The sequence below is a fragment of the Alligator mississippiensis genome, chromosome 11 (genome assembly GCF_030867095.1).
Source record: "Alligator mississippiensis isolate rAllMis1 chromosome 11, rAllMis1, whole genome shotgun sequence".
NCBI lineage: Eukaryota > Metazoa > Chordata > Crocodylia > Alligatoridae > Alligator > Alligator mississippiensis.
In genome coordinates, this window is record NC_081834.1 from 50,330,631 (window position 1) to 50,357,648 (window position 27,018).

General features: G+C 46.8%; 1 protein-coding gene across 14 annotated transcripts in view; it reads left to right on the top strand.

Annotated features, from left to right (window-relative positions):
* The window catches only part of LOC109280857 (butyrophilin subfamily 1 member A1-like), a 45,689-nt gene extending 19,757 nt beyond the window's left edge, over nucleotides 1–25,932 (top strand). For 3 of the 14 annotated variants that reach the window (XR_009455665.1, XR_009455666.1, XR_009455663.1), the window contains 2 exons: nucleotides 1,096–6,686; nucleotides 7,211–7,409. Coding sequence is in view for 1 of the 14 variants with exons in the window: in XM_059715024.1 (XP_059571007.1) it covers nucleotides 1,096–1,616 (521 nt within the window). In the remaining 13 variants the exon portion in view is untranslated. Of the gene's footprint in view, nucleotides 1–1,095; nucleotides 7,410–16,043; nucleotides 16,173–24,339; nucleotides 24,567–25,400 lie in introns of those variants that run through there. The other 11 variants (XR_009455674.1, XR_009455668.1, XR_009455670.1 and 8 more) reach the window with 11 other exon arrangements.
* The last annotated feature ends 1,086 nt before the right edge of the window (nucleotides 25,933–27,018 follow it).

The following is a 27,018-nucleotide window of genomic DNA, read 5'->3' on the forward strand; positions in this document are numbered from 1 at the left end:
CACAGCTGTTCTTGATTCAGCCACTGACTTGTAGAGACTGTTTGGGGACTACTCCTCTAGACTCTACTTCCTGCAGGCCCAGACAGATGGAGCAGACGTTTCCAACAAGGAATCTCTTACCATGAGTTGGAGGAGTGGGCAAGCTGCTATAATTTCAGTCGTTTTTGGGGTTGCTTTCCTTTTCCATCCAACCATCATGATATAATCTTTCATCTTTCCTCATTTATGAGAGAAAGGGCAGTTGATGCCCAAAAGTTTATCCAACTGCTCTTCCAGCTATACTGTCAGACTAGTAAGAGATACCACAAAACATCATTGCCTCCTGGACATTCCTGGCCCGGCAGAGCTCCAGCAATACTCCAGCTCTCCTTATTATGGCACCACGTACATTCCTGGCTTTTAACACAATTACCTTCTGTTTACATGAGTCACTTACGGCTTCCTCACTCCCTCTTCCCCACACATTATCTCTCCATTTTTGCCTTAAACCCTTCCTATTTGTATATATATTTTACTCCCTCCCATCTGCTATGTTGTTCCTTTTGGGTAAGCTCTGGAAACTTGGGAAATTGGACCTGCACTTGAAGCCTGGGACACAACTAATCTTTGTGATATGAGGACTGTTCTGGTCCAAATTTTATATTTCTTTGGCTGTGAGTTGCTGGAGTGGGAATGTCTCCCTGGGAAATGGCCCCAAAATATGAGAGAGGGAAAGGTTTAACATTGTGGGACTGAAGACAGGCAGTGGACAGTGCAGAGGGAGATCAGCTGTATCCATGCTCTCCCCTTCACACCCTCTGCCAGGCTCTCCTGAGCCCCCAGGGTCTCTCATCCCTGCCTGTGACCGGCAGGTGCAGGAGGGGAACGATCCCATGTCCCAGCCCTGGCCCAGCCGGCGTGTTTCTGTCCCTGGCCCGTCTCTTCCTGCCAGGGGGGAATCGGCCCTGCCCTTTGCTGAGGTCTCCGGGTTCCTTCCTGCTCGGGTCAATCCCGGCTTCACCTCCAGCTGCAGCCAAAGCTGCCCCTGCCTTGATCACAGCCTGTCCTCGGGCTGAGCGCTGCTCCTCACGCTCCTGTTGTCTCCTTTCCCCGCAGACGACGTAACTCTGGATCCAGACACGGCTCATCCTGAGCTCGACCTCTCTGAGGATGGGAAAAGTGTGAGACGGACACACACACGGCAGCGCCTGCCCTACAATCCTGAGAGATTTGACAGTTGGTGCTGTGTCCTGGGCCGTGAGGGATTCACCTCCGGGAGACACTGGTGGGAGGTGGAGGTGGGGGAGGGGGGATGGTGGGCCGTGGGGGTGGCCAGAGAGTCTGTGAGGAGGGAGGGATGGATCAACTTTAGCCCCGAGGAGGGGGTCTGGGCTGTGCGGTGCAATGGGGATCAGTACGAGGCTCTCACTGCCCCTGTTCCCACCCCCCTGCCCCTGGACCGGGCGCCCAGCAGGGTGGGGGTGTATCTGGACTGCACATTGGGGCGGGTGTCGTTTCTCGATGCTGACACCTGGGCCCCGATCTTCACCTTCCCGCCGGCCTCGTTCGCGGGGGGCAGGATCCGGCCCTGGCTCCGGGTGGAGGTTAGTGAAATGTATCTCAGGCGGCACCAGTGAGAGGTGTTGTATAATATTTGCTGCTTGCTCCCGAGTGACCAGCTGTCATTTTTAGGAAAGTACTGACTGTACTAATTTACAGATAAGCAGCCGCCATGTACTAACTCACAGATAGCAGCCGCAGCCATTGCGTATATTGTCACGCTATTGCCGTAACTGTTGGGCACTCCCTCAAACCCAGGGGGAGACCACCATATAAGGGAACTTACAGAATAATACAAGCCAATTGTTTCACGGGGACACTGAAAATTGTGGCAGCCTTATAAAACAACCAAGGAATCCGGAAGAAATCACTCAGGAGTCCGAGACTAAGCGAACAGGGTGGAATCTGGCCAATTCTATCTCAGTCTCGCGAATGCCCACCGATATCCAAAACCCAGGGTGACCCCTCCGTATCCCGAACGAGTGATCTCTCCCAGGGGAGTGAATAACTGCAGTTTCTGTAACAGCTTTAAGAGAACTGAGCCTCACTGCCAACGTGAGTACAAAAATAAAACTTTTTACATTACTCTTTAAGTGCCAAGGGACTCTGCCTCTGTGTTATTACCTCTTCGTTCTCGCCCAGGGCGTTTTACTCACACTGCCCGCCAAATGGCGATGAGGATGGGAACTCTGAGATGAGAAGGGAAAACACATGCAGACCCCTTAGTAAAGTATTGTCTGTGGGCGAACCATCAGCGGCCTCCGTCCACCGACGCGGACGGCCTTTGGGCCCACATTGCCTACCACCAGGTCGCACAGAATGGAAAGTTAGGGGGCTATTTGTCCATCCAGCCAACCGACACCCTCACACACCAGCCCAGGACAGCTAAGGAATGGGTGGTGTCCAGGCTCAATCCCACTGCGCTTGGGTGCCTCCTGTCATGCCCCTCTGTCCTGTACCGGCCCCCCGATGTAGTGGCGGAGGTCGAACTTAGTCGGATCAAACCAATGGGTGGGGGCGTCGACCGCTTTGGGAAATTGGACAGTTGGTCATGTATCTTAGACCCACCCCAAAGGCACATGTCCTAGAGTCCAAATGGGTTGGACCCTTCACTATCATTAATTGATTGAGCCCAACTGTGGTCCAAATTGATAAAGGAGAATCTGGGAAAGGGGTGCATGTGTCACAACTGAAACTGTTCAAAGGGGCAGAATAAACCTAACCTTGAATCTAACCTTGTCCTAATAGGATACTTCCCTTCATCATGAGAAGAGAGGTTTGAGAAGTGAAGGAGTAAAACTGCCTGACTTGTGAGGAACCAGGTAAACAATCTCTTAACCCTGCTGGCCACCCTTCTTGGCTAGGAGGAAGGAACGGCTCCATGGAAATGCATAGGATCCATGTCTGATGTGTAGGAAAATACGCATCAGACAAGCTGATCAGTGCTCACCCCAATGTTGAGGCAGGGAAAGGCCAGAGAAGTCCTTGACTTATGACGACCACCCTCTTATAGGTAGTCACCCCATTGGTCTACAAAGACTTGCATTAAAGCAGGCACACATCTGACTAATTTACCTGATCCCTTTCCCCTACCCCTCGAGCCAATTCTGTTTTCTTTTGTTTTGTTTTAATACTAAAGCTTTCAACATGGAGATCCTAGGTCTGCGGGAAATCCTTTCCATGTGGATCCTCCTGCTTACTGCCAGCCTTCACTGTGATTCAAACAGTGAACTGACATTACAAAGCAAAGGTGTCAAATGCTGTCTGGAGGTGGCTAGCAGTGATACTAGCCTGGAAGGCATCCAGGACCTACAGTGGCCGACCTCTCAGCAGAAAGGCTGCAAACATTGGGCAGCCCACTCCTGTTGGATTTGGAATGGCATACATGAATTTAACTTGCATGATTCCTCCCACCTTGTCATTTTTCTCAAATCTAGGTGCGATCCCCATGCAGTGTGTGTTCATGTAGGATTGAATCCTGGTAGAGAAATCCAGGATTACCAGGGTGGTAAAGTCTGGAGAACCAACAGAATTCCCATTCCAGCAGAAGGAAGGGTAATGCCAGGGTGGATGCGGGATAGACTGACTGGGAGTACTGGGCACTCCTGTGTTTTTAGACTGCTCCATTTACCCAGACACACGCCTGCCCCCATGGTGTCCACAACCATACCCTCTCCACCACCACCTCCCCCCCTGTTCCTGTATAGCGTGGAACCTTTCCAGTCCCCTGCCTGCTGGGGAACACACCATCCAGGTGTGCTGGGGCAGCAATAGTACTAGTCCAGACATCCCAGCATGAATGATCATCAGCTTTCCACAAGGACAGTTGGCTGTCAACTTCACCCATCCAAAATCTGAACTCATAGACTTTACCCTCAATGCCACCAGCTGCCCTGAGGAGCGTCCCCTATCCAGCTGTGGCACCCTAGTGTATGACTTCTCATTATCCAGCTCTGGACTGTGGGAAGCTTCTACTTCCAAGGACTCCCCAACCCTAGCCGCAGAAATCATAATCCATGACAAAGCACAAAGACATGTGATTGGACCTTTCTTAGTAAAGCAGGATATCAGTAAACCTTTATAGACTAATATGACACAATCCCTGTGGAATGCCACTCTCAATCTGCAATCCCACAGCATCACCCAGTTGTATCCACAGTGTGCCAATTATGTCATCCTGCTAAGTGCTGGATGGCAGGCTTGCACTCAGCAGCTCACATATGAGCCTTCTAACAGCTCTGGATCCAGTGGCCCATGACACCAATGATCGCTATATGCAGTGCTGGGAGCAATGGGTACTGGCACCGGTATCTTTAATACCATGAACACAGAGGTGCTCCGGAACAGATTGGTACCTGTGGGAAATCTGCTTCACCACTTGGATGGACCTACAAGGGACAATTTTGAAACCTCTATTCACTTAAGTGTCTCTATTGCCTCCCTTATGCAGTGGATGACTGAAGTAGCTTCCCAGGATTCCCACACCCTAACTGAAGCAAACATAGCCCTAAGGCAAAACACCTCTCTTGCCCTCATGTGTACCCAGGTCCAGGTATGGTACCTGGACGTAATTAAGGGTATTATACTGCAATTCCTGAAAGGACACATCCCCCTAGAACTACAAAATCTGTTAAGAAAGGAAACCAGGCAGTCTCCACATTTAACCCCTTATGACTGGCTAACACAATTCAGCTTTGATCAAATTTGTGGTCTATCGATCTTATAATCATGGGGGTGGTTAGTGGTAAAATAAATCAAGTATTCCCAATAATAAAATTGGGGAGCCAGATCAATGACACTTTCATGATCCCACAAACAGGCAAACATTGGGCTTTAAAACAACCTAATGGCCAATTGGAAGCCATTGCAGTCAATAACTGTGAGGATGTTGGCTCCAGTTTCCTTTCTGAAGAACTTATGTTACAGCCCAAACCCTTTGTTTTGACCCTGATTTTTCAATTTGTCCCTATGTAATGTTCAAAGACCCCAGTGCTCAATCCCTACTTGTCAGCATTGGTTTTGGATGTGTTTGTCTCCATACCCTTCGTCAATCCATTACAGTGAATGAATTTTATAATATTACTGGCCTGCAACACAACATCTGTCTATGTGATGTCAGATCCATCACTGGGTGTGACATTCAGTACAGAAAGAGGACCATGATACCTCAGTCAATCACCCCACAGTACAGCCTTTTGAAATCTAAACTTACCCCAATCCACCTAGGTACATCCCCCCAAGCCCTCAGACATGCTGCCACACACCCAGAACTCCAACCAGCCCTGCAAGCATTACAGTCCCAAGCCAACAAAACCTATACTATCATCCAAACTAATAACCACCAAGTCACCCAGGAACTCACCAAAATCAAAGAAAAATCCACCCTGTTGTAATACTCTTCACCCTAATGATAATTTTAACATTCCTAACTATATTCCTGTACTGTAAACTCATTGACACCCTACGTACTGTACGTGCTAAAATAGATGAGGCTAAAGCATTAGGCCAAATATTACAGTGACATCACCCTGAGGGCCAATGTCAAGTTGGGGAATAATGTAGCAAGAAACCTTTTTACCTGCCCCCACCCCTCAAATGTGAAGCTCCTCCATATGGCAAAAGCCCCTTTTGCAGTATTTGCCCCCTTTTGGGGATGCTTTCTCTTTTCTACCTTTTCTTCCTTCCTCTCTTTTTCTCTTATTATATTATTATTATTTTTATATAAGGTGTAACTGTAGTGAAAATATCGGTCCCGGAATGAATCATGGTTGACTGTGTAACACAGTAGCTAGTCTGGATAAACAAATACAGAGCCAGGAACTCCCTGAAACTTCACTGTTAAAGGCGTGGAAGCCCCGGTTTGAACTAATCAACTCTGGAAACAGACCCTTGAAATGCCCCCTGATCAACCGTTCCAGAGCTCTATTCACCACGGCAGTGAATCAATCAAAATTCATCAATGGACTCTAACGACTGCACATACCTGCAGACCTGACCCCTGGGGCTGACAGCTGCCATCCAGCAGCTATCAAGACGGACTTCCCTCGAGGTCAACGACCCCTGGATTGGGTAAGCCGGAGAACTGGGGAGTCACCAAAGTCTGCCAGAGAGGAATAAAAGGGAACAAAGAATGAGCCGCAATGGCCCCCTCTTTGACGTGACCAGCACCCCGCCTGTCCACCCAGAAGGTCCAGCTGGGGACTCCCTTCTGGAGCAACATCACACGGAAAGAAGCCTCAATTGGCCATCAACGGTGGACTCCAGGTGTGCTTCAGCCTTTCCCTCCGTGTACCATAGCTCAATGGCTCCACCACCGAGTATCCCCAGCAATTTCAGGGGTGAGTCACCTCAAATGCTCCACCCCTTTTGGGGCTCGATTTCAATACCCCAGGTGGGGAGATCCCTTGCAACTTCTGCTGCCGTTCGCCATCCAGGCACTCTCTGATCACGCTGGCTCCCTCCTTTGCCGGCGCAGAGAGCCTCCACCTCCTCACTTGCTCTCCCCTCCCTGCTGCCGGCAGCTGCTTTTATTCTTGCTGGCTGGTGCATCCTCATGACATCATCTGCCAGCCTTAATTGCAAAAAGGCATGGCTTGTGAACCACGTGGGCTCTTCCCTTCAGTGTTCCAGAGTTTCTTCTGCCACAGGTAAGTAAATGTTTTGGTTTTTTCCTCCATTTTGGGATCTTTTTCAGTGTCGAGCCCCACAGATGGGGCTTCCCGGTCATAGTTTTCATAGATTTCATAGATTTCATAGACATTAGGGCTAGAAGGGACCTTGGAAGATTGAGTCCAGCCCCCTGCCCGAAGGGCAGGAAGTCAGCTGGGGTCATAGGATCCTATAGGTCCCGCTTCTCCTTATCTCCAGGACACAACCCTCCCTCCCTGCCCAAGCAGCCATGGGGCATTTCATTCCATTGCATTAGGTTTCTACCTGCGTCAACGGTTGTTTCTTTAATTTGTTGTGGACCAACTTCATCTCTGGAGTCCTCTCCGCACCTGGATAGGAAGTCCGCCCTTATGTTATTTTTTCCTGGGCGATGTAATATATGAAATTTGAAGGGTTGGAGTGCTAGGGCCCACCTTGTGATATAGGCATTATCTATTTCAGTTGAGCTCAGCCACTTCAAGGGGGCGTGATCTGTTACTAATGTGAGTTCTTTCCCCATCAGGTAATACCTGAAGTGCTCCACAACCCAGCGGATCGCCAGACACTCCCGTTCTATGGAGGTGTACCTTGTTTCTGGGGGCAGTAGCTTTTTATTGGCATAGGTGACTGGCCTCTCCGTTTCAGTGTCTTTCTGGGTCAACACAGCCCCCACTGCTGTTTCAGAGGCATCAGTCTGTAAAATAAAAGGTTTTTGGAAGTCAGGGGTATGTATCACTACTTCTTCACATAAGGCCTTTTTTAATAGGTCAAAATTTCACCTCATTTCATCTGTCCACCTTATCCCTCCCATTCGTTGTCCCTTTAGTGCTTCAGAAAGGGGTGCTGCTAATTTGGGAAACTGGGGAAGGAACCGTCTGTAGTAATTGGTTAAACCTAAAAAGGATTGTAGTTGCTTGAAGGTTCATGGTGCCTGAAATTTTTGGATGTTTTCCACTTTATCATTTAATGGTTGTATTGTGCTGTGTCCAACCAGAAACCTGAGCTATTTAGTCTGTTTCTGGGCTAGTATGCATTTCTTTGGGTTTGCTGTCAGACCCATCTTTAATTCTGTTGACACCCGTAAGGCTTTTCTGTGCTGTGCCCATGTTTGGGTGAATGCCACTATATCATCGATGTAAGCTGCAGTATATTCAGTATGCGGGGCAAATATCCGATCCATTAGGTGCTGGAACGTTGTGGCTGCCCCGTGGAGCCCAAATGGCATACAAATACATTCGTATAGTCCCCATGGTGTCCCCAAAGTGGTTTTATGTTGATCACTGTGCACTACCGGGATCTGCCAGTATCCCTTTGCTAGATCTAAGGTTGAGATATACTAGGCATTGCCTATGCAGTCTACCAGCTCCATGACATTAGGCATGGGGAATGCGTTGAAGATCGCTATGTTGTTTAGTCATCAGTAATCAATGCACAATTGTGAGGAGCTGTCAGGTTTTGGCACCGGGACCAGGGGGTTATGCCATGGACTACGGGACGGGCGTATAATTCCTTGTTTGATCGTTTTGCTGATTTCATCTCGTATCTCACCGGAAAGATGATGAGGCACCGGTCACCATCTTTCTCGCACTACGGTGCCCAGGGGTGTTTGTATGGAGTGGTAGACTCCTTGGACCCATCCTGGTTCCTCCTTAAACACATCGTGGAATTCTTCTACTAGAGCCTTTACTTCAGATTTCTGCATCTCGGATAGCTCCCTTCCTATCTGGACCTGTCTTTCCGGTGCCTCCTCAGTCTTCCCCTGCATCACGCTCTGCGGTCCCAGGTCTTCCATCTCAGCTTCTGAGAAGGCCGCCCACCCCTCGGGCCCGCGCCACTCTCATAGGAGATTGATGTAATATATTTGTTTTCCTTGGAGGTGGCCAGGGCAGTGTACCTCTTAGTCCACTGGGCCTATTTGGTGTATCACTTCAAAGGGACCCTGCCATTGAGTTAACAATTTTCTGGAGGATGTAGGTAATAATACCAGCACTCTTTGTCCCGGTCTAAATTCCCACTCCTTGGTGTGGGCATCGTATCTCTCCTTTTGGTGGAATTGTACTTCTTGAAGGTTACTCCTAGCAAAATCACCAGCTGGTTGTACCGTCTTTGGAACTGTTGATGGTATGATGTCGGGTCTTTTGTTTCTCCACTGCCGAGCTCCCAATCCTCTCTCAGTGCTTGTAGCAGACCACGAGGGCGGTGACCTAGCACCAGTTTAAAGGAAGAGCATTTTAGTGAATCCTGTGGGGTATCTCTCAGGATGAACAGAACCAAAGGGAGGAGTAGGTCCCACTCCCATGGGTCCCCTTGTATGCAGCAACAGAGCATTCTCTTGATGGTCCCGTTCAGTCTCTCTACCAACCCATTTGTCTGTGGGTGGTACATTGAAGTACGAAGGTATTGTATTTGCAGCATATGGCAGACTGTCCACAGTACTTCTGACATAAAATTGCATCCTTGATTGATAATGATTTCTTGGGGAATTCCCATCCTGGCCATTGTTTTAACCAGCTCTTCTGCAATTCGTGGGGCAGTCACCGTTTGCAATGGTATAGCCTTCAGGTACCGCATGGCGTAATCGACTAGTACTAATATATATTGGTGGTCCACACTAGAGCAAGGGAGAGGCCTGACTATATCAAGGGCTACCCTTGAAAAAGGTGCCCATGCGGGGTGGTCTTCCCTGGCTTTTTGACATTCAGGGCAAGCGGGAGAGTGACGTGCCATGTCCTCCCCCATCCTGGACCAAAAGAACCATCAGGCTATATGGGCTGTTGTTTTGTCCTGACCCATATGGCCTCCAGTGGGGTTGGAATGGGTGAGGTGCCAGATAGTGTGACAGAAGTGAGTGGGAGCCATGAGCTGTATTCTCTCGGGCTCCCCTTCCCTTTTGGGGTGAACCCGGTATAGGAGTTGGTGTCTTACCTCAAATTGAGGAACATCCCCAGGTCCCAACGTCGAAGTGGTGGTGAGGGTCAGAGCCTGGGACCTTAGCTCCTGAAGGCTGGCATCCTCTTCCTGTGCTTCCTGGAATGGTTGGCTACTGGTCACGTCATGAACATCGAGCGTGTCTGCAGGGTGACCAGATCAGCCCTTACCAATGATTGGGCACACCCTGAATCCAGGATGGCTTGAACGGGGCATTTCCTACCCCAAGCTTTTGTTACCAGATGCCTCCAAACCACGCTTTCTCCCCCAGTGACATAGCTGCAGTCCACGGGTTCCAACTGGTCTGGTTCTTTTTGTCCCTCCATCAGCCCCCTTGCCATATTATCGGGGCGCCATCACTCAGCAGGTTCGCTCTGACACTCTTTGGAGAAGTGCCTCTTCGCAATTACAGGGTGAATGTTGGCGCACCCAATGCTGTGTGCATTCTTCTAAATCATTAATAAACTGCTCCAGCAGTATCTGATCTGTGAGAGTGTCTCAGTCGCAGGACGTGGGATTTAGCCACTTATTCAAGAGGTCCCACAGCAACTGTAGGAAGAGTCAGGGTCGCTTTTCATCCAGTCCCTTTCTGGCCCTGAAGAGCCACCGGTAGTGTTACAGATTAATTGCCAGCCGGTATAGTATGGCGGTCTTTACTCGGTCGTAATCCCAGGCTTCCTTGCAGGAAAGGGCATGATATGTGGCCTGGGCCTTGCCAACCATGATGGCTCTGAGCTGGCTGGCCCAATACCCCTTACATAGGCCTGTCATAATGGCATGTCATTTAAAGGCCTCGATGCAAGCCTCTAGGTCATCTTCCTATGTCATCTTAGGCATCCTAAATACCATCAAGCCGTGCCACAGCCAGTCCTGCTGCCTTTCCATCATTTGCTGCTGTGCATTGAGAATTTGTGTTAGGGCCTGCAAGTTTTGCTCCACATCCGGAGGGGTCATGGCTGCTGGTTACATGGAGGGAGGTCTTCTAGCAGTTGGATTTTCACCGCTCTTCCTGGCCAACGCACTGCAGTTCCTGGCCAAGGTGTGCTCACGCACCGCCTTGGCATGGGCAGTAGATGATGCCCGTTATCTGGCTTCGTGCATTACCCGTGATGGGCTTCAGTTGTCCTTCTGGCTTTCCGCAAACTCATACAACAAATTTTTTCCCCGTGCTGCAAATATGCAGTGCAGACTCCAAATTCAATACTGGGAAATGCCAATATCAAAAAACTACACAACAGAAAAAAGTGACACACAGCACACTCCTGGAGCCTGCCCTGAGGAAACCGGAGGGTGCGTCCCCCCAGACAAATGCTCTAGTACCGAGCCAGAGCATCTCTATTCAGCCTGTGGCTAGTATTCGCTTTGGATTTGGATTCGGCCGATTCCGGGGAAAGTGATTCAATTCAGTGATTTGAATCACTGTCCCGAATCAATTCTGCCAAATCAGATTTGGAGATTCAGTCACCACTGAATTGGCTGAATCTCTGAATAAAACAGGCTTCATCCGCCGCTCTCTCTCCCAGCCCTGTCAATGGCTGCTCTGCCCAGCTCCAGCGTCCCAGCTCATAAAAAATAAATAAACAAAAAGCCCCACACCCACCATCTGCTGCCAGGTGGGGAGGTGATCCCTCTTTCTCCCCACTGTCCTGTGCTGTGCAGGGGGTGCTCTGTCATGAGCCCCCAGAAGCCCTGAGGCTGCTGAAGCAGCTGGTAAGTGCAGGCTTTTTTTTTAAAGGGCCGGGATGCTGGGGCAGGGCGGGGGAACCATTGTTGGAGCTGGGAGAGCAGGCAGTTAGGGGGTGCTCAGGAGGGCTGGGGGAGCAGGCAGGGGATGGTGCCTGGTGGCTCTCCCCCCATGTTCCTCTCCACCCTCCTCTAGCCCCTCCCCCACGCCCCCTACTAAACTGGCACAGAGTCCGGGCCCAGCTCTCAGGGGCAGCAAGTGAGCACTGACCAAATCTCTTGAGCTCGCTGAATCTTTTTTGAATCAATTTGGAGAGCTTTGAATTGATTCAGACCTTTTTTTTTGGTCTCTTGATTCGATTTGGATTCAGAGATTTGGCTGCCAAATGGGTAGAATCTCCTCTGAATTTAATCAGCACCTGAAGCTTCACACAGCCCTAATCTCTATGGCTGCCCCATGCCCCTGCTGCCCCAGCACGCTGCCTGAGCCTGCTGGGGGAAAAAGGAGTGGCACAAGGCTGCAGCAGATAAGACCCAGGCTCTGCCCCAGGTAAGCAGAGATGTGGGGACCTAGGGGACTGTGCGAGTGGAGGGAATTATGGGTGGGTGGGTGGGGAGGGCTGTTGTTGGTAGAGGTGCTGTGGGTGTGGCGGGGTGAAGGGACTGTGGGTGGTAGGGACTGCTTGGGAGGGGTGGATCCTATGCCCACCCTTCCACATGTTGCACAGCCCCCTGAAGCAGCAGCAGCAGCCATCAGGGTCTTCATGCCCCATGATGGCAGAGACTCCCAGTGGCATGACACCACCTCAGACTGGTGGCTGCACATGGTGCTGGCACAGCCAGGCCCACTTGCCCTTGGGCAGAATTGGACCATCTCCTACTTTCACGCAGGGCTTCTGGCACTGAGAGCAGAAGGCGGGACCTTCCTGCATGGAACCAGCCCATCCTGACGGTGCAGAGGGGAAATGGAGGCAGGACCTGGCCCAGCCCAAGAGCACACAACTTTTGCCTGCAGTGCCAGAAGCCATGCCTGACAGCAGGACCAGGCCCAGGTCTGCATGAGGGCATGTGGGTTGGGAGGGGCCAGCACCACGTGCAGCTGGTGGTCTGAGGTGGCACCGTGCCACTGGGGGTCTCCGGCAGGAGTGGGCATGAGTGTCCTGATGACCACTAATGCTGCTGCTGCAGGAGGCTGCACGCCATGCAAGGTGGTGGGTGTGGGACCCACCCCTCCCAAGCAGTCCCCCCACCCACAGTCTCCCCACCCCTACACTGTCCCCCATAATCCACCCACAAGCCCCACACTATCCCAAACCCCTGCACAAGCCCTACACTACCCCCACAAACCTCACCCCCACACACTCTCCCAATCTCTCCCACAAAACCCACACCCACTTCCCACACCCTTTTCCTCACAAACCCCACACCTGCCCACAAATCTCACACCCTGTGTTCCCACTGCCAGATAGGATGGGACAGGACCTGCTGGTAGGAGCCATGGCTGCAGGGGCATCTGCTACACTGCAGCCATGCTCCATGCCTACACTGGTGCGGGGACATATTGCCCCAGACTGTGGGGGCTCCTGGTCCCAGGAATCATTTGCATGTAATGGGCTGGGGGGAGGAGTGGAGGTGGCAGCAGGGGTATGTGAGAAAGGGAAAGATGGAGGTTGGAGTGAGGGAGAGCTCCAGGTAGGAAAGGACACTAGTGCTGGGCTTAACGTCTGTCTGCCACCTTAGAGCATCTTGTGCATAGGTAGGGAAGGGGCTTGCTCAGCCCAGTCCCTGAGCCCCAGTTGTGGGCTTCCCAGAAACAGCACGGGGATTTCTGGGGCCTAGGCACAGGCATGGGGAGTGTCTAAATGCAGAATGACCAAACGCCAGTCCAATGTAAAACATGAGGGTAAACTATGCTCAGAGTGTGAGGGAGTCATGATGAGCACGTGATCAAGTAGCCTCAGCAAATCAGGGGTTACATGGGGTGCGTGACCGCATGGCCAGCAGTCACAGCCTCCTGACTGAAAGTCAGCAGGTACACGAGGCACATTCTGATTGGCTCTGTAGTTTATAAAAGGGGCAGAACACAGGCCCAAGGGGGATCCACGCAACAGTTTGGAGAGGCCTGATCACCCTTTCCAGGATCCTGCGTCCACGATATCCTCCCCCTTGGACACCCCCCACTCGAACGTATCACTCGACTGTATCACTCAAATATACTGAGCTCTCGTGTTGTGTTGTGTTGTTTTTGTTGTTCCTGTCATTGTTCGTGTTGTTGCTGCTTGGAACTGTGAAATCACAGACAGTTGTTAAGACGTTTCACTGTGTAAACTGTGAGTAAAGCTTCAAGTTATTACATCATTTCAATCTGAGTCCGTGTCCCTTTCGTCCCCGGCCTGTTCGTATCTGAGGGCTAACCACCCACCTCACGCGCCGCAAGGCAACAGGGAGCAGGACAGCAAGGGCTGGCACTGCTCAGAGCCATAAAGCAGCAGGTGGAACAGCTGCAGCTGGACTCCTATCCTGGTGCTGGGATGAAGCTGCTGCCAGGAGGGAGCTGGCGGGGGCAGGCAGGGGCTGTGGGTCAGGAGTGAGTGGCACTGGCGGAGCTGTGGGTTGAGAGTGAGGGGCAAGGACAGGGGCAGGGCACCAGCATATCAGTGCTGCTCAGCACCCCACATCCTGCCCTATTTACTGCTGTTCGGTAACTCCTATAGAAACTGCGAAACATCATTTTGAGTCAACCTGAGAACAATGCTAAAATACCTATTGCCAAGGGCATGTCTCTGGAAGTGGGGAACCTTACATTTCTCAGCTTTCAGAGACACACTCCAGGGAACCTGGAAGCAAGCAGGGAAAGCTATGAAGGCAATCCTGAAGTTAGAGGCCTGATCCTGCGTGGGAAATCCTGGGACACACGAGACTGAGACCCACAAGCCCACAGACCTGCTGCCCTCGGTGGCTGGAGAGGATGGGAACCTCCAGGCTGCCTGTGCGCTCCTGCCATAAAGAAAATAGACATCCATCACAATAAAGCAGCACAAATTACTGCTACCTTCTTTAGCAACCACATTGCAATGTGATAGAATATAGATGTCTATTTTCTTTTGTTTTGCGCCACCATAAACTGTTTATGGCAGTACAAAGGCAACAAGAGGTGATGTCTGCATTACTGTGCAGGATTGAATGGACACCTAGCAGAAGCCTGTGACCAGTTTTGCACAGCAATGGACAGCCTTCACAACACATACATATCTTAAGCCAAGTCAAATGGGTTTCTCTTTTGATTGACTGAAAGTTAAAACACTCAGTTTAGGACTTGTGTTGGGGGGGGAGTAATTCCAGAATAACTATTCCCAGTTAACATGTCAAAACACTTATTCTGAAGTAAGACTATCCACAGAGGAAATTGTTAGTGTGTGGGAGCGGTAAAGTTACAGGGCTGAAGGGTACGGCTCGTTTGGAGTCGGAATGTGGGAGTGCGAAGGGTAAGTACTGAGAAGGGCTACTTGGGACGGGATTAAGCTTTAATTATTTAGGAACTAACTTACCACTCTTTAGATCGCTTGTACAACTGCTTAGCTTTCATAAACAATACAAAACACAACATACACAAACACACAAAACACAAAATTACGAGAAAAATTTCTGCTTCTGTTTCTGCTGATAATAATACTACAAAAAAAGGATTACAAGTACAGTTACAAATTCCAACTACTTTATTGATTTCAGTATTATTTGTCTTATTTATATTTCATACTTACCACACCAGTAGGCGTAGCATACTTGGTTATTCTATTCTGTTACCGGGTCAGACGAGACATTGCTGGTTCGGTGTCCCACGGCTTTCAGGCGAGGCGACTTATTCACTTAAAGTGAGATATTTGTCTCGGGGACTCTGCGCAGTTGATCAGGCTGCAACACGAACTACTTGCGATTTTTCCTTTGATGCTCTGCAAGGGAGTTCTCCTCCAAATTGGGATCACTTAAGCTCAGTTTATATGAAATGAGTTGGCGTCATGGCCCCCTCCTACTCCACCTTGCCATAAGTCCCATAGTCAGGTGTGGATGCAGCATCTAGCGCATCCCCATTTTATTCCACTGACCCAGTTTTGAGCAATTTTTTTCTGGTTTAAGCCTATTCCTAGGACTTTCCAGTTGCTCTAAAGTAACCTAGTAACCTTGTATGCTCAGTACTTGATTGGTGCGTTAATTGTCATTCTGTTACTTAAGTTTCATTTTACTATAAATCACTTACTTTGTTAGGTTTCATTTTTGTGTATTTATATACAGGCTCCTTTCAACAATGGCTAGTAGGCAACACACTTATACTTATTACTGTGACATCCCCCATGCCTATTAGGCATTGTGACTATATAGCGATGAGTGGTATGTTGGTATTGAGTTTTTGTATCTGTCGTTGTTGATGACAGTTTACAAAATACATTATTACTTTTACAGATATTAGCAATACAATGATTCCAGCTACAGCTATAACAATCCAATGTATCCATTGTCCTGACAAAAGTCCTTTTATTGCATTCCATAATGATTGTCCAATACTTTTTACTGCTGATACTCCTTTGGATATTGCATCTCCTACTTCTTGTCCTAGTGCTGCTATGCTTTCCATAAAGCTAGAGCTAGGTGCTTTAAATACTCGCAAAGCATTTTTGTTTTGCAGCTTAATAAAATGATTAGTCATTTCTGTGGAAAACATTCTGAGCCACTTTTGTTCTCTGTTGAAGCTGATTCGTGTGAAGTTACAGGCCTTTAGATGCACATCCCATGAAACAAGGTTGCTGACTACTATTGGGTCTTGCATGCTCCAATGTGATGCTGCTTGCAATGGAATGCCTGTTCTTTCATCCCAAAAGGTAACTAAAAGACTTTGGTTATACATACTAATCTGTGTTATTTTCTGTGTATGGCACATACTTATGTTATACGCTGGGTTCTGTTCCCAAAACATCGGACTATAACACTTACTTTGTATGGAATAGGAGGTTTGGTTATAATTTGTTTCCCAGAGTTATCATAAAAGTGATTAGCTTCATCTTGGGGTAGATTTTTCCAATCCATGTCAAAGTCTTGTACGACTACCCTTTGTGTTTTATTATACGCATTACAATTACAATGCTTACATATTCGAACGTGGGTCTCATTTCACTTTCTCATTTCTATGCACCTTTGTTCTAAGTGTATCTCTGTGGGTACTGTACACTTACCTTTGATGTTACAGGTAATTGGCTGTACATGCCCATTGTATTTTCCTCCAGATTTTGTGTATGTAATGGTTCCGGTTTTAGGTTGGACTAAACATAACCACTGTACATTTCCTCGATTAACTTGATTAAGTATTGGTACTACTTGACTATGACACGTAACTTTGGGTTTGTTACCATCTTCCGTGTGTTTGGCTTCAAGATTTTTGACTAAGTTTACCTTGAATGGGCTTGAATTATGTAGTACTATACAACTTAACCACATGACTCTATTCTTAAGGGCTTGCTCATTTTGTCGCATTTTGTTTAAATTCTCATAAGTCATATTTATGAAGCTCTGCATTTTGGAAGTAATTTGTTGAGTTATGATTACATGACTTTGTGCAAAGCTTAGTATGTCTTCAAAATGAGGTTGTATTTGAGCTTGCCACATGAAGTCCTGATTTCTTTGAGCCCAGTCGGTCCAGATACTTCGCTTGGATCAACTTGGATATGTGCAATTAACCTCGAAGGTAAGTCTGTACCCTGTTGGGCTGTACTCTGGTTTAGTAAGGTGCCACAACAGTGTGTTACTTGTACGTTCGGGTGGTGGCGTTCTCTGTATCAATATGAATGGTAACAAGCTCTTTTTTACATGAATTACTGCTCTACACCAATTGTCAGACTCCTGCCTTGGATTACAAGATGGGTTTTGCTGCGTAGTGTTCCAAATACACTGTACTACCCCAAATTGATCGAATATTTCATTTGCAAAGAATCCTAATGGGTAACGAGTTAATTTGATTCCAAACATTCCATCTGCTGGATGCTTTCGGATAAATGTCCAAATGTAGTAGTCCCAATCTGTTTCATTTATTAGGCGACTACTAAGGTTTGTTCCTGACGGAGCGTCTCCTTTAATTATCCCCCTGTCATTTAATAACTTGGATTGATCCCAATTCCATCTCCATGGGATATTACACCTTATGGTATGGATTGGTATGGTGAACTTAACTATGTCTGAATTATATCCCATGGTTATGTTATGGTTTCTACTTACATTTTTACAGATGGTTTTGTTTGCTAGCCATGTCCACTTTTGACCAGTGGGGTCTATGTCATTACGGACCTGTACATTTCCCCGTGACTTCCAATTTTCTGCTTCCTCTGCTACACCTTTGATTGTGACTGCTAAGCAGCTCCTTTAAAACAAAATAAGGCCTTGCTTAAGCCAGAAGAGCGGCATAGCTTTGAGGAGTTAACCAACTTCAGTGTACTAGTATTAAACTTCCATTTTCTGGAACTTCACAGTGGTATGTGTTGGGATATTTTCCTAATTCCTTGATTTCTCCTTTTACTACTTCTAAATCATTTGGGAGGTGTACCCAAACTAGGTCATTGATTTTATAGCTGTTGCTCCATTTGTTTGGGATTTTTATTTTCCTTTCAAGCCAGAGTTGTTTCCCTCTACTGCACTATATGAGCACTTTCGGAAGGTGTTGACTCCATCCCTTATAGCTGGGTGTTTTCAAATGGAGTTTTATTTGCTTTTTTAGAATGCCAATATGTCTTTCTACTACTCCATTTGACTCTGGGTGGTATGGTGTATGAATGTGGAATTGTATTCCATTTTGCTTGCACAATTTACTAAGCCTGGTACTAGACAATGGTGGTCCTCCGTCACTCATCATTTCTTGAGGTATTTGCCAAACACCACAAGTACTATCTAGGGGGGCTATTGCATTTTCTGCCCTAGTGTGATGGAGTGGTTTACATGTTACCATTCGTGTTCCCAGACCTATGACTACCAGGACTTATGGGAAGTCTCTAGCTTCCGTTAAAGGTCCCATCAAATCTATTTGTCATGTTTGTCCTGGCTGAAAGTAATTACTAGCCAAATAGTTATATGCATATTCATTCTTTGGTGTGATCTTAACATTATTACAGGGTTCACAGCTTCATCAAATCCTTTTCCTCTGTTGATAATTTCCCAATGATGTCCCAAATTCATATGTAGCAATTTATTTCTTCTTACGTGGACTCCAATGCCCCCATTCTTCATGGAGCCATTTTAAATATTTTGCGTTATCAATATTTCCCTCTCCTTTTTCTATTTCTTGAGACTCTTTGTCCTTTATAATTGATGGTTTCTTCTCCCCCAATAAACACTTGCAGTTCTTTATCTAAATCAGCATGTACGCTAGGTGTACTTGGTTGATGGCTATTCACATGTCGCACAAAAGTAGGCTGATGCTGTAATTCCAACATACTTTCAATGAAATTCCACATCTCTGTTCTCACTGTGGGATCCGCCCTTCCTAGCAGTATGTTATAAATATATTTGCTATCAATAACCAATTCCCATATTTCTGTTGAATGATTCAGGTGACAATGATTTATTGCTTCATGCACTGCTTCCAATTCTAATTCTTGTGCATAATTTTTTGCTTCTAAGTGTTTAGTTAATTTAATCATATTACACTTCCAGCAATGTATTCCCGTTTTTGACTCATCTTTCGTGGACCCATCACTTGCTACGGTCCACCATCTATTATGAAGGTGGTTTTGCTTGGTTGATTATTTGAGGTTCGTTTACCTTCCCAATTACGATCCCAATTTTGAATTATATTAGCTCCCAGCTTGGCCCACATTTTGTTACTTCCACCAAAGTCTACAGGTGGAGCATTAAGGTGAAGTGATTCCCCACTTGCTAGGTGGTGTACTACCATACTTATTCTCCAGCCTGGCTAATATCGGTTGGTACAATGTTGCATTCCTAATAACACCTTTCCTTAGGTCTCGTACAAGAATTCATTCTTGATTAAGCTAATACTCCACAAGTCTATGACTTTCCTCCTTTGTGTTACTTTTCCAGCTAAATAATCATTTCCTATTGTAATATTCAACTCACTTGGGGTTCCAGGTTGATATTTATGTCATGCAGGGCTTTGATTTAATTTGTCTATAAGTCTTAATACTTCCCCATGACTTTCTTGTGTCCATTGCTCTGTTTTTATAGAATTCCTGATTGCACAAGTTTTTTACTGTTACATTAGGTATCTCATCTCGGACCCAATTTATTAGACCTAAGACCTTTTGCATTTGTGTCCTTGTTACAGACCATGTATTAGTGTACTTGTGCAACTTATCTATCCATTTTTGTTGAGGTTTAATTTCAGATGCTGTTATTTCCTTCCCTAAAAACCTAAAGTTCAGTTGGGTTGGGGTGGTCTTTGTGTGGTTTACCTCCCACCCTGTTTTCCTTATGTGTTCAATTAAGGCTTACAACATATTGTTGACTTCACTCTCACTTTCTCCTGTTATCAGGATACCATCAACATAATGATAAAGTCGAGTATTTCCAAGGTCATAATTTGCTTTAAATTTGTCTAACATATTTATCAGGTGCTAGGTTGCAAGGACTGGTGAATTTTTCTACCTCTGAGGAAGTACATTCCACCTATATTGTACTCCATTTAGTATGGTGTTAAGAAGACCCTTTTCATCCTTCATGGGAACACTATAGAACATATCTTTTAGATTGACAGTAGCTTCCCATATGTGTGTATTGTGCTCCCTGATATGGCTGAATATATCAACTGCAGTTTTATATATTGGGGTGACTACAGTTTCCACCTTCTCATTTATTTGGCGGAAATCCACTACCAGCCTTACACCTTCTTTGCCTGCCTTTTTAATTGTCCCACTAGGACTTAGGTGCAATGACTCTGACACAAGGGTTATATACCCTTTTTCTTGTAAGTCGTTAAGGAATTGGCACGTGTCTTTTTGTAGTTCGGGTTTTATAGGATATCTCCTTAACTTCTTTGGGGTTTTTATCACTCCAATCTTTACTATCAGAACATGAACTTCTTTTAAATTAACTAATAACAATTCCTTGAGGGATTCACTTAATTCTTCCATACTTTTAATGCTTGGTGTGATTTTGGAGGTCTTATGGCTAGTGCCACCTGTTGGTTAGGTAGCCCCTCCACTTGTCCCGCCTGCCACGACTTTGCTGGTATATTATTGTGAGAGGGTTCCAGTGGAGTTCTTATTAGAGGGGTTCCCCGACACGGGTGTACTCACAGCTGTTGCCTACAATGTTCCGCGGGGCTCTGCCATCCCTACACCCTGTCCACTCGCCAACCAATCATGTGCTGGTGGGATGGTGACCTTCAGTCCTCTGCAGGCTTTCCTGCCTTCGGCTTCACCAATGTGGCGACTCGGACTTAGCTGTACAGCTCTGCCAGCCCATCTTCTTGTCTCTCTGACTATTCTGATATCACTTAGCATCCTTCCTTCCTAACTTCCCTAGAAATAATATTCTCCTTGACTAGGGCTGCTCCCAGAGCTGCCTTCCCTTATCCAGTGGATTCCCGGGGATTCTGCACCTGTCCCCAGCTCTATTTCTCCTAGGGGCAGTGCTGGCAAATGCAGCGTGCCCTGTCGTTCCCCTTGCTTTCCTCCTCTCAAAGGGAGTACTGACCTCTCCCTGCTCGCTATCTGTTGCAGTGCAGGAGGTTTCCCCTTGCTTTCTTCAGTTCGCAGTTTAGAGGCTTCTGCTGCCTCTTGTGCTGGTGCAGCACAGCCGAGCTGGTGCCTTTCCTCAGCAGGAGCCTCAGCACTCCAGACATGCTGTCTGCTCGCTCGCTCGCTCGCTCGCTCTCTCTCTTTCTCTCTGGCTCCCCCTCCCCTCGGGTGCTGCTGGGAATTTTAAACCTTCCCGTCGCAGCCATATTGGCTGCTGCAATTGGCCCAGCTGTTTCCCTTACTGGGAACATCTGCTTAAATAGCTGGCATAATGCTGGCTCGTGCGGCTGTAATTGCGGCTGCAGCTGCCGCCGCAGTCTCAACTCAGGCACCGCCGGGTCTCCAGGAGGTAAGTTACCACCACCCCCCCCAGGATTCTGTTCTGTGGTTTTGTCTGCCCCGCATCCTCTCCTTGCCTCTCCTCATGCCTGTGACAGCAGCGCGCCGCCTTCACACTTGGGAATCCTAATATGTTATGACTTCCTACAAGAACCCTTAACTGGAATCCATCGGTCATTTCAATGTACCCTTCTTGTAAGTTTCCTGCACGTTATTTATTCCTATTACTTTGGTGGAGGTATTAGACCCACACACCAGGGGGTTATATTTTTTATGAATCATGTTTACTTGAGGCCCAGAATCTATTAAGAATTGGACATTTTCTGATTCTTTTATATGTGGATTTTTACATGTGATTGTTATATATGGCCTAAAATCTCTGTTAATCAATCTGTGATTTACCAATTGGTTGTATGGGGGGGGAAGGGGGAGGGGTGTTCCATAATTTATTTCTCAGCACCTCTCCCCTCCTCCCCGTTTTCTGCAAGGAGATTCAGCAGTCTCGCTTCTAAAGCTTTTTTGTCCTTTATATTTCTCCCAGGGTAACCACCTTAATTGGATGCCCCAGATCTTAGTTCTCCTTATGTGTATTCTCTTTGAATTTTTCTCTGTCAAATCCTTTCCCTAACAGGAATCCAGAGATCGCTGTTTGCTTTTTGGTAGGTTCCCTTTTATGTTTCAATTTTTGGGTTCTGTCTATGACAGCTACATGTGCCGTGTGTGCGTTTGGTCCTCTCCTTCCCCCTGTGTAGCTATCTAAATCACTAAGTACATCAAAGACCTCATAGACCCCACTGTCTGCCAGTGGAAGCAGCCAGGCTTTGGTTCCGGGTATATTAAACACTTTAGACAATACCTCCATAGCCAGTGGATGAGCTGTTATTCTCTCTGGGTCACTGGTGAATACACAGTCATTTCACAACCCTCTCTGCTGCGGGGTTAATTGGAGAGTTTGACCCACTTGCCAATGTTGAAAGCTTATTCCCCAGACTATGTGCCTGAGGTCCTCAGGGCTCTTTGCTGTTGTTGGGAATTCTAATGCCCCCAGGTTATCTTTAACTCCTACCGCAAATACCGCAACCAGGGAGGTGGGCCAATTCCCCCTTAATATGTTTAGTACATTGGTGCTCAGAACTCCTCTGGACCAGCCTGGGTTCCTAATTATTTGCTGGGCTTCCAAACTGCTGACGCTTTCTCCCATAGCATTAAGTTCCTCTATCACTCGTCCCAACCATACATAACAAGTCTCTCCATTTTTTCTGCTGGTTCGGGTGACGAGTTCTGCACACTCTTCTTGAATTCTTTCCCTATACACATTTTGTCTTTGGGGTGCCCCTGTTCCTGTTTGTTTCCAGCTACTAATCACAATTGGGTATGCTGTTATAGGAGTGTCCGGGTCTCCTAATGACCTATCTTCTTCTAATTCCAACTCCTTTAATTCATTTTTCAACTCAGTATAGGGTGTGGGTGTGCACGTCCCTGGATTAAATGGAAGCGGGTTGGCATATTCTGTTACTGCTGCGGAAGAAGGGAGGGATTCCCTTTGCTTCTCTTCGCTTTCCAATTTTAGTCCCTCTAATAATGTATTCTTTTCACCCTCCAGTCACTCGGCTAAACATAGGCAGCCAATGAATGCTCGCGCCATCGTTAAGAAGGCACTTTTGTAATCAGCAGCCTTTAACGGCCCTTTATAAGCTACTTGAAGGCCGTCATATGCCTCATTAATTATTTCCTTTGCCTGTAAATTAGTAATTTCCTTTGGTGGTGGTAAACTGTATGCTTCTATGTCTTTTGCTGATGTTAGCTTTCTTATGAAATCTTATGAGATCTTTTCTTATGAGATATTTTGTTCTTTACCACTCTTTAACTTAGTTTGCTTTAAAATGACTTGCGTAGGTGCATTTTTTTTCCAAGCATCCGGCGCTTGGAATCTAACCTAGTTAAATGATTTTTACAACAGCTTATACCCTCTAAATTTGTGGTCAATTTTTGTCCGTGTTTTAATAATTTTAAGCTACATCTCTAAAGTAGTTAGTTATTTAACTCCTGATTTCTTAGTGCTTAGGACCTTCTAATTTCCAGCCTAAACTTATTTGTATCCAAGTTATATTATTTTTTTCTTGCCTCAAAATTGTCTATTAGTCCAAAATAGTGCCTTTCCCTTCATCATCTTTATTCCCCAAATATATTTATAGATAACATAGATATCCCTTCCAGCCTGTTTTGCTACTAGACTGAGAAAAGCCTAGCTATTCTTCTAAACTAAGCCTTGAGCTTAAAGATGCCTCAGCACTTTTCTGCATACAATCTCTGATATCCTCAGTTGACTTTAGCAACTAATTCATTTTGTTAAAATCACTTTTTGCTCCTTTGAAATCCCAAACCTCAGTTACAATCCTGATTTTTTTTTCCATTTAATTTAACCCTGTCAATTTGTAGTCAGTCACTTCCCAAGATTATTGTGCATGAACAGCCATTCTTAGGAAAATCTCAGAATTATTTGACCTCTAGAGTGAAAAGATTTTAGCTTCTCTATGATTAGGACCTATTTTGCAAGCTTAGACATGGAATAAAGATACAGCTACAATGCCCTTAAATATCAACACATCAAATTAGATGTATATAAATCAGCAGGACAGGACAAACTCCACCCAAGCGTGCTGCAAAAGTTGGCTGAAGTAATTGCAGAGCCCCTGGCAAAGGTCTTTCAAAAATCATGGGCCTCTGGAGAAAGCCCAGAGGACTGGAAGAGGGCCATGTTGTGCCCATCTTCAAGAAGCAGAAGCATGACAATCCAGGAAACTACAGGCCAATTAGTTTCACTTCGATTCCAGGGAAAATCCTAGAAACATTCATCAAAGGGGCTATCTGTGACAAACTTGCAGAAGGTATGATACTGAATGACAGCCAGCATGGCTTCGTCATAGGCAGGTATTGTCTGACCAATCTCATTTCTTTCTATGATCAGGTGACTCATCACCTGGACAAGAGAGAGTGGTTGACATCATATACCTCAACTTCCAAAAAGCCTTTGACCTGGTATCCCATGAGGTACTGATCAGAAAACTGGAAGGTATCGGGCTCAACTGCAGGACTGTCAAGTGGATTAAAAACTGCTTGCAGAGTAGGACACAGAGTCCAAATGAATGAATCGGTGTCATCGTGGCAAGATGTGAACAGCAGCATACCCCAAGGGTTGGTACTTGGCCCAGTGCTGTTCAATATCTTCATCAACAACCTGGATGAGGGGGTGAAAAGCCCATTGGCCAAGTTCACGGCTGACACCAAGATATGGGGTTGTGCAGACACGCACAGATAGGCTGCATATACAGGCAGACCTGTGATGGCCAGAACCAGAGGGATTAATAAGCAATAAATACGTGCTTCTTGGAGGCATTTGGTATTTTGCCTAATAGGCAATATTAGCTAATATAAAGCTTGTAAGTTTGTAACCCGCAAATGTAACTTGTCTGTCATAAGTTTAACCAAAATGATAACACTAACTGTTCGTGGAACTGACTGGGCCCCAAAGGCAAGGCATTTCAACAAGGACATGCTAAAGCTTGAGAGGGTCCAGAAAAGGGCCACCCACATGATCAGGGACTTGCATGGTGAGCCATATGAGGAGAGGCTGAGGCATATCAGACATTTCAGCTTAAAGAAAAGAAGGCTGAGAGGGGTCCTGATTGCAGCTTACTATTATATCAGAGGCATACATCGGGGCTTGGTGAAAAACTCCTGAAAGATAGTTTCAGGCTGGACATTAGGAAAAATGTCTTTACAACTAGGGTGTCCAGACTATGGAGCAAGCTCCCCCCACTAGTGGTGCAATCATCTAACCTAGAGGTCTTCAAGAGAAGACTGAACGGTTACCTGGCTGGGGTCATCTGACCCCAGATGTCTTTCCTGCTCATGCAGGGGACTGGACCCGATGTACCTTTTTGGTCCCTTCCAGCCCTATGATTCTATGAGAGATGGATGGCATTTTTCCATGGTGATACTGATGACCTGTTGTTCAACTTTGAACAGGCCTCGTTTGCTGGAGAGAGAATCTACCGCTGGGTCTGGCTGGAGTTGTATGATGACAAAATTGATTTTCGACTGTGCCATTGAGACGGGGTGAAAGTCTAGCAGAGAGTAGCTCATAAACAGCTCCTCCACCCTCAGTTATATTTCCATCCATGATCCTGCATGACTCCTCTCTGCCTGAAGACTTTCAATCGTGAACCTGGACGTGCAGTGTTGGGTTGCTGGATTGTCCAACCATAGAAAGCAGGAGAGGACTGAGATACAAAGGGGGAAGGGACTGGCCTGTCAGTCAGATTATCTGTGACCCAGGAAGATCCTGGTGGACTGTAGGGTCAGAAACTGACTGATGAGAACCCAGGGAGGGTGGGGTGAAGGGTAGTGTACAGGGAAGGTCCAAGCCAGGGGACAGCGAGGCTAGGAAATGCTGCTGAAACTGGCACTGATATACATTGCACTGTTCCTCTGTTTCACGATGAATAGAGCCATTTCAGGTACTTTTAAATACAATATGGTCCTCTCCAAGATCAAAACATTTACATTTTCAAAGCGTCTTTCTTTTAAATGATGGATTTATGTGTGCTGATGGGGGAAAAATCCATCAGAAGCATTTCCTTGCATTCAACCTGCATTATTATAGGGAAATATTTCAAAGACTATAGGCAAAGGATGAAGAGCAGACATGTCAATGGTGCTGGTAACCATTGTCTTGGATGGCCCGTCATGGCAACCGCCTTTTGCAACTACTGCTGGGCTTCGCCCATAGCTGGAGACCTCCCTGTCTGGTTCCTAGCTGCTCAGTCCCTTCTCCTGAACTGCCCAGCTATCCCTCCATGCATTGCTACAAGGGTCAAGCTTCCAACTTGCTGCTTTGCAGTTTCCAGATCTTTCCTGAGGCAAATTCACTATCACCACCCTCACCAGGTGCCTCTCCATTGCTACCAGGCTTGTGGAGTGCTCTGCTGGCTGGGTTGTACAAGCACAGGGACCAGGAAGGGCCAGCAGTTTCATTATTAATAATCTAATCTGTCTAAGCCAGTAGTTCTCAACCTTTTTAAATTTCAGGCACCCTTTATTGAACTCGAGGCACCCCTCCGAAAGTGCCAGCTCTAAGTTTTCATACATTTTTTGACTAAGGAAAAATAATAAAGCAGTTTTTTTTATGTTGCAAAAAACTCAGAAAGACCCAAACCGGGCAGACTATTTTCAAGGGATCTCAAAGGATTTCAAAGGCTCTCAAGGCACCTCAGTGTTACCAGATTTGCCCATTACTTTGGGGTGTGCTCATTTATTAGGGATACGTTTCTAGGGTCTTGGTAATTCTGTCAATGTGCTGATTGTGTTACTTGTGTTTCTATACGGAGCTGTACATCTGCCTTCTGCAAGTCCTCACCCCACCCAGTGGAGCTATCTTGCAGAACTCAGTTTCAATGGGGCTGAGTTCCTCCAGTCACCAAATCAGTCATACACACAAACATGCACAGATTAACGTGACACACCTGACCCGGCCGGGTTGCTCAGCATGGACAGGCTGACACCCTCATATGCCAAAAATCAGTTCATTACAGCAACAATAAACTGCAGTCAGACACAAGCACACAGGTGAACAGAATCCCTCTGA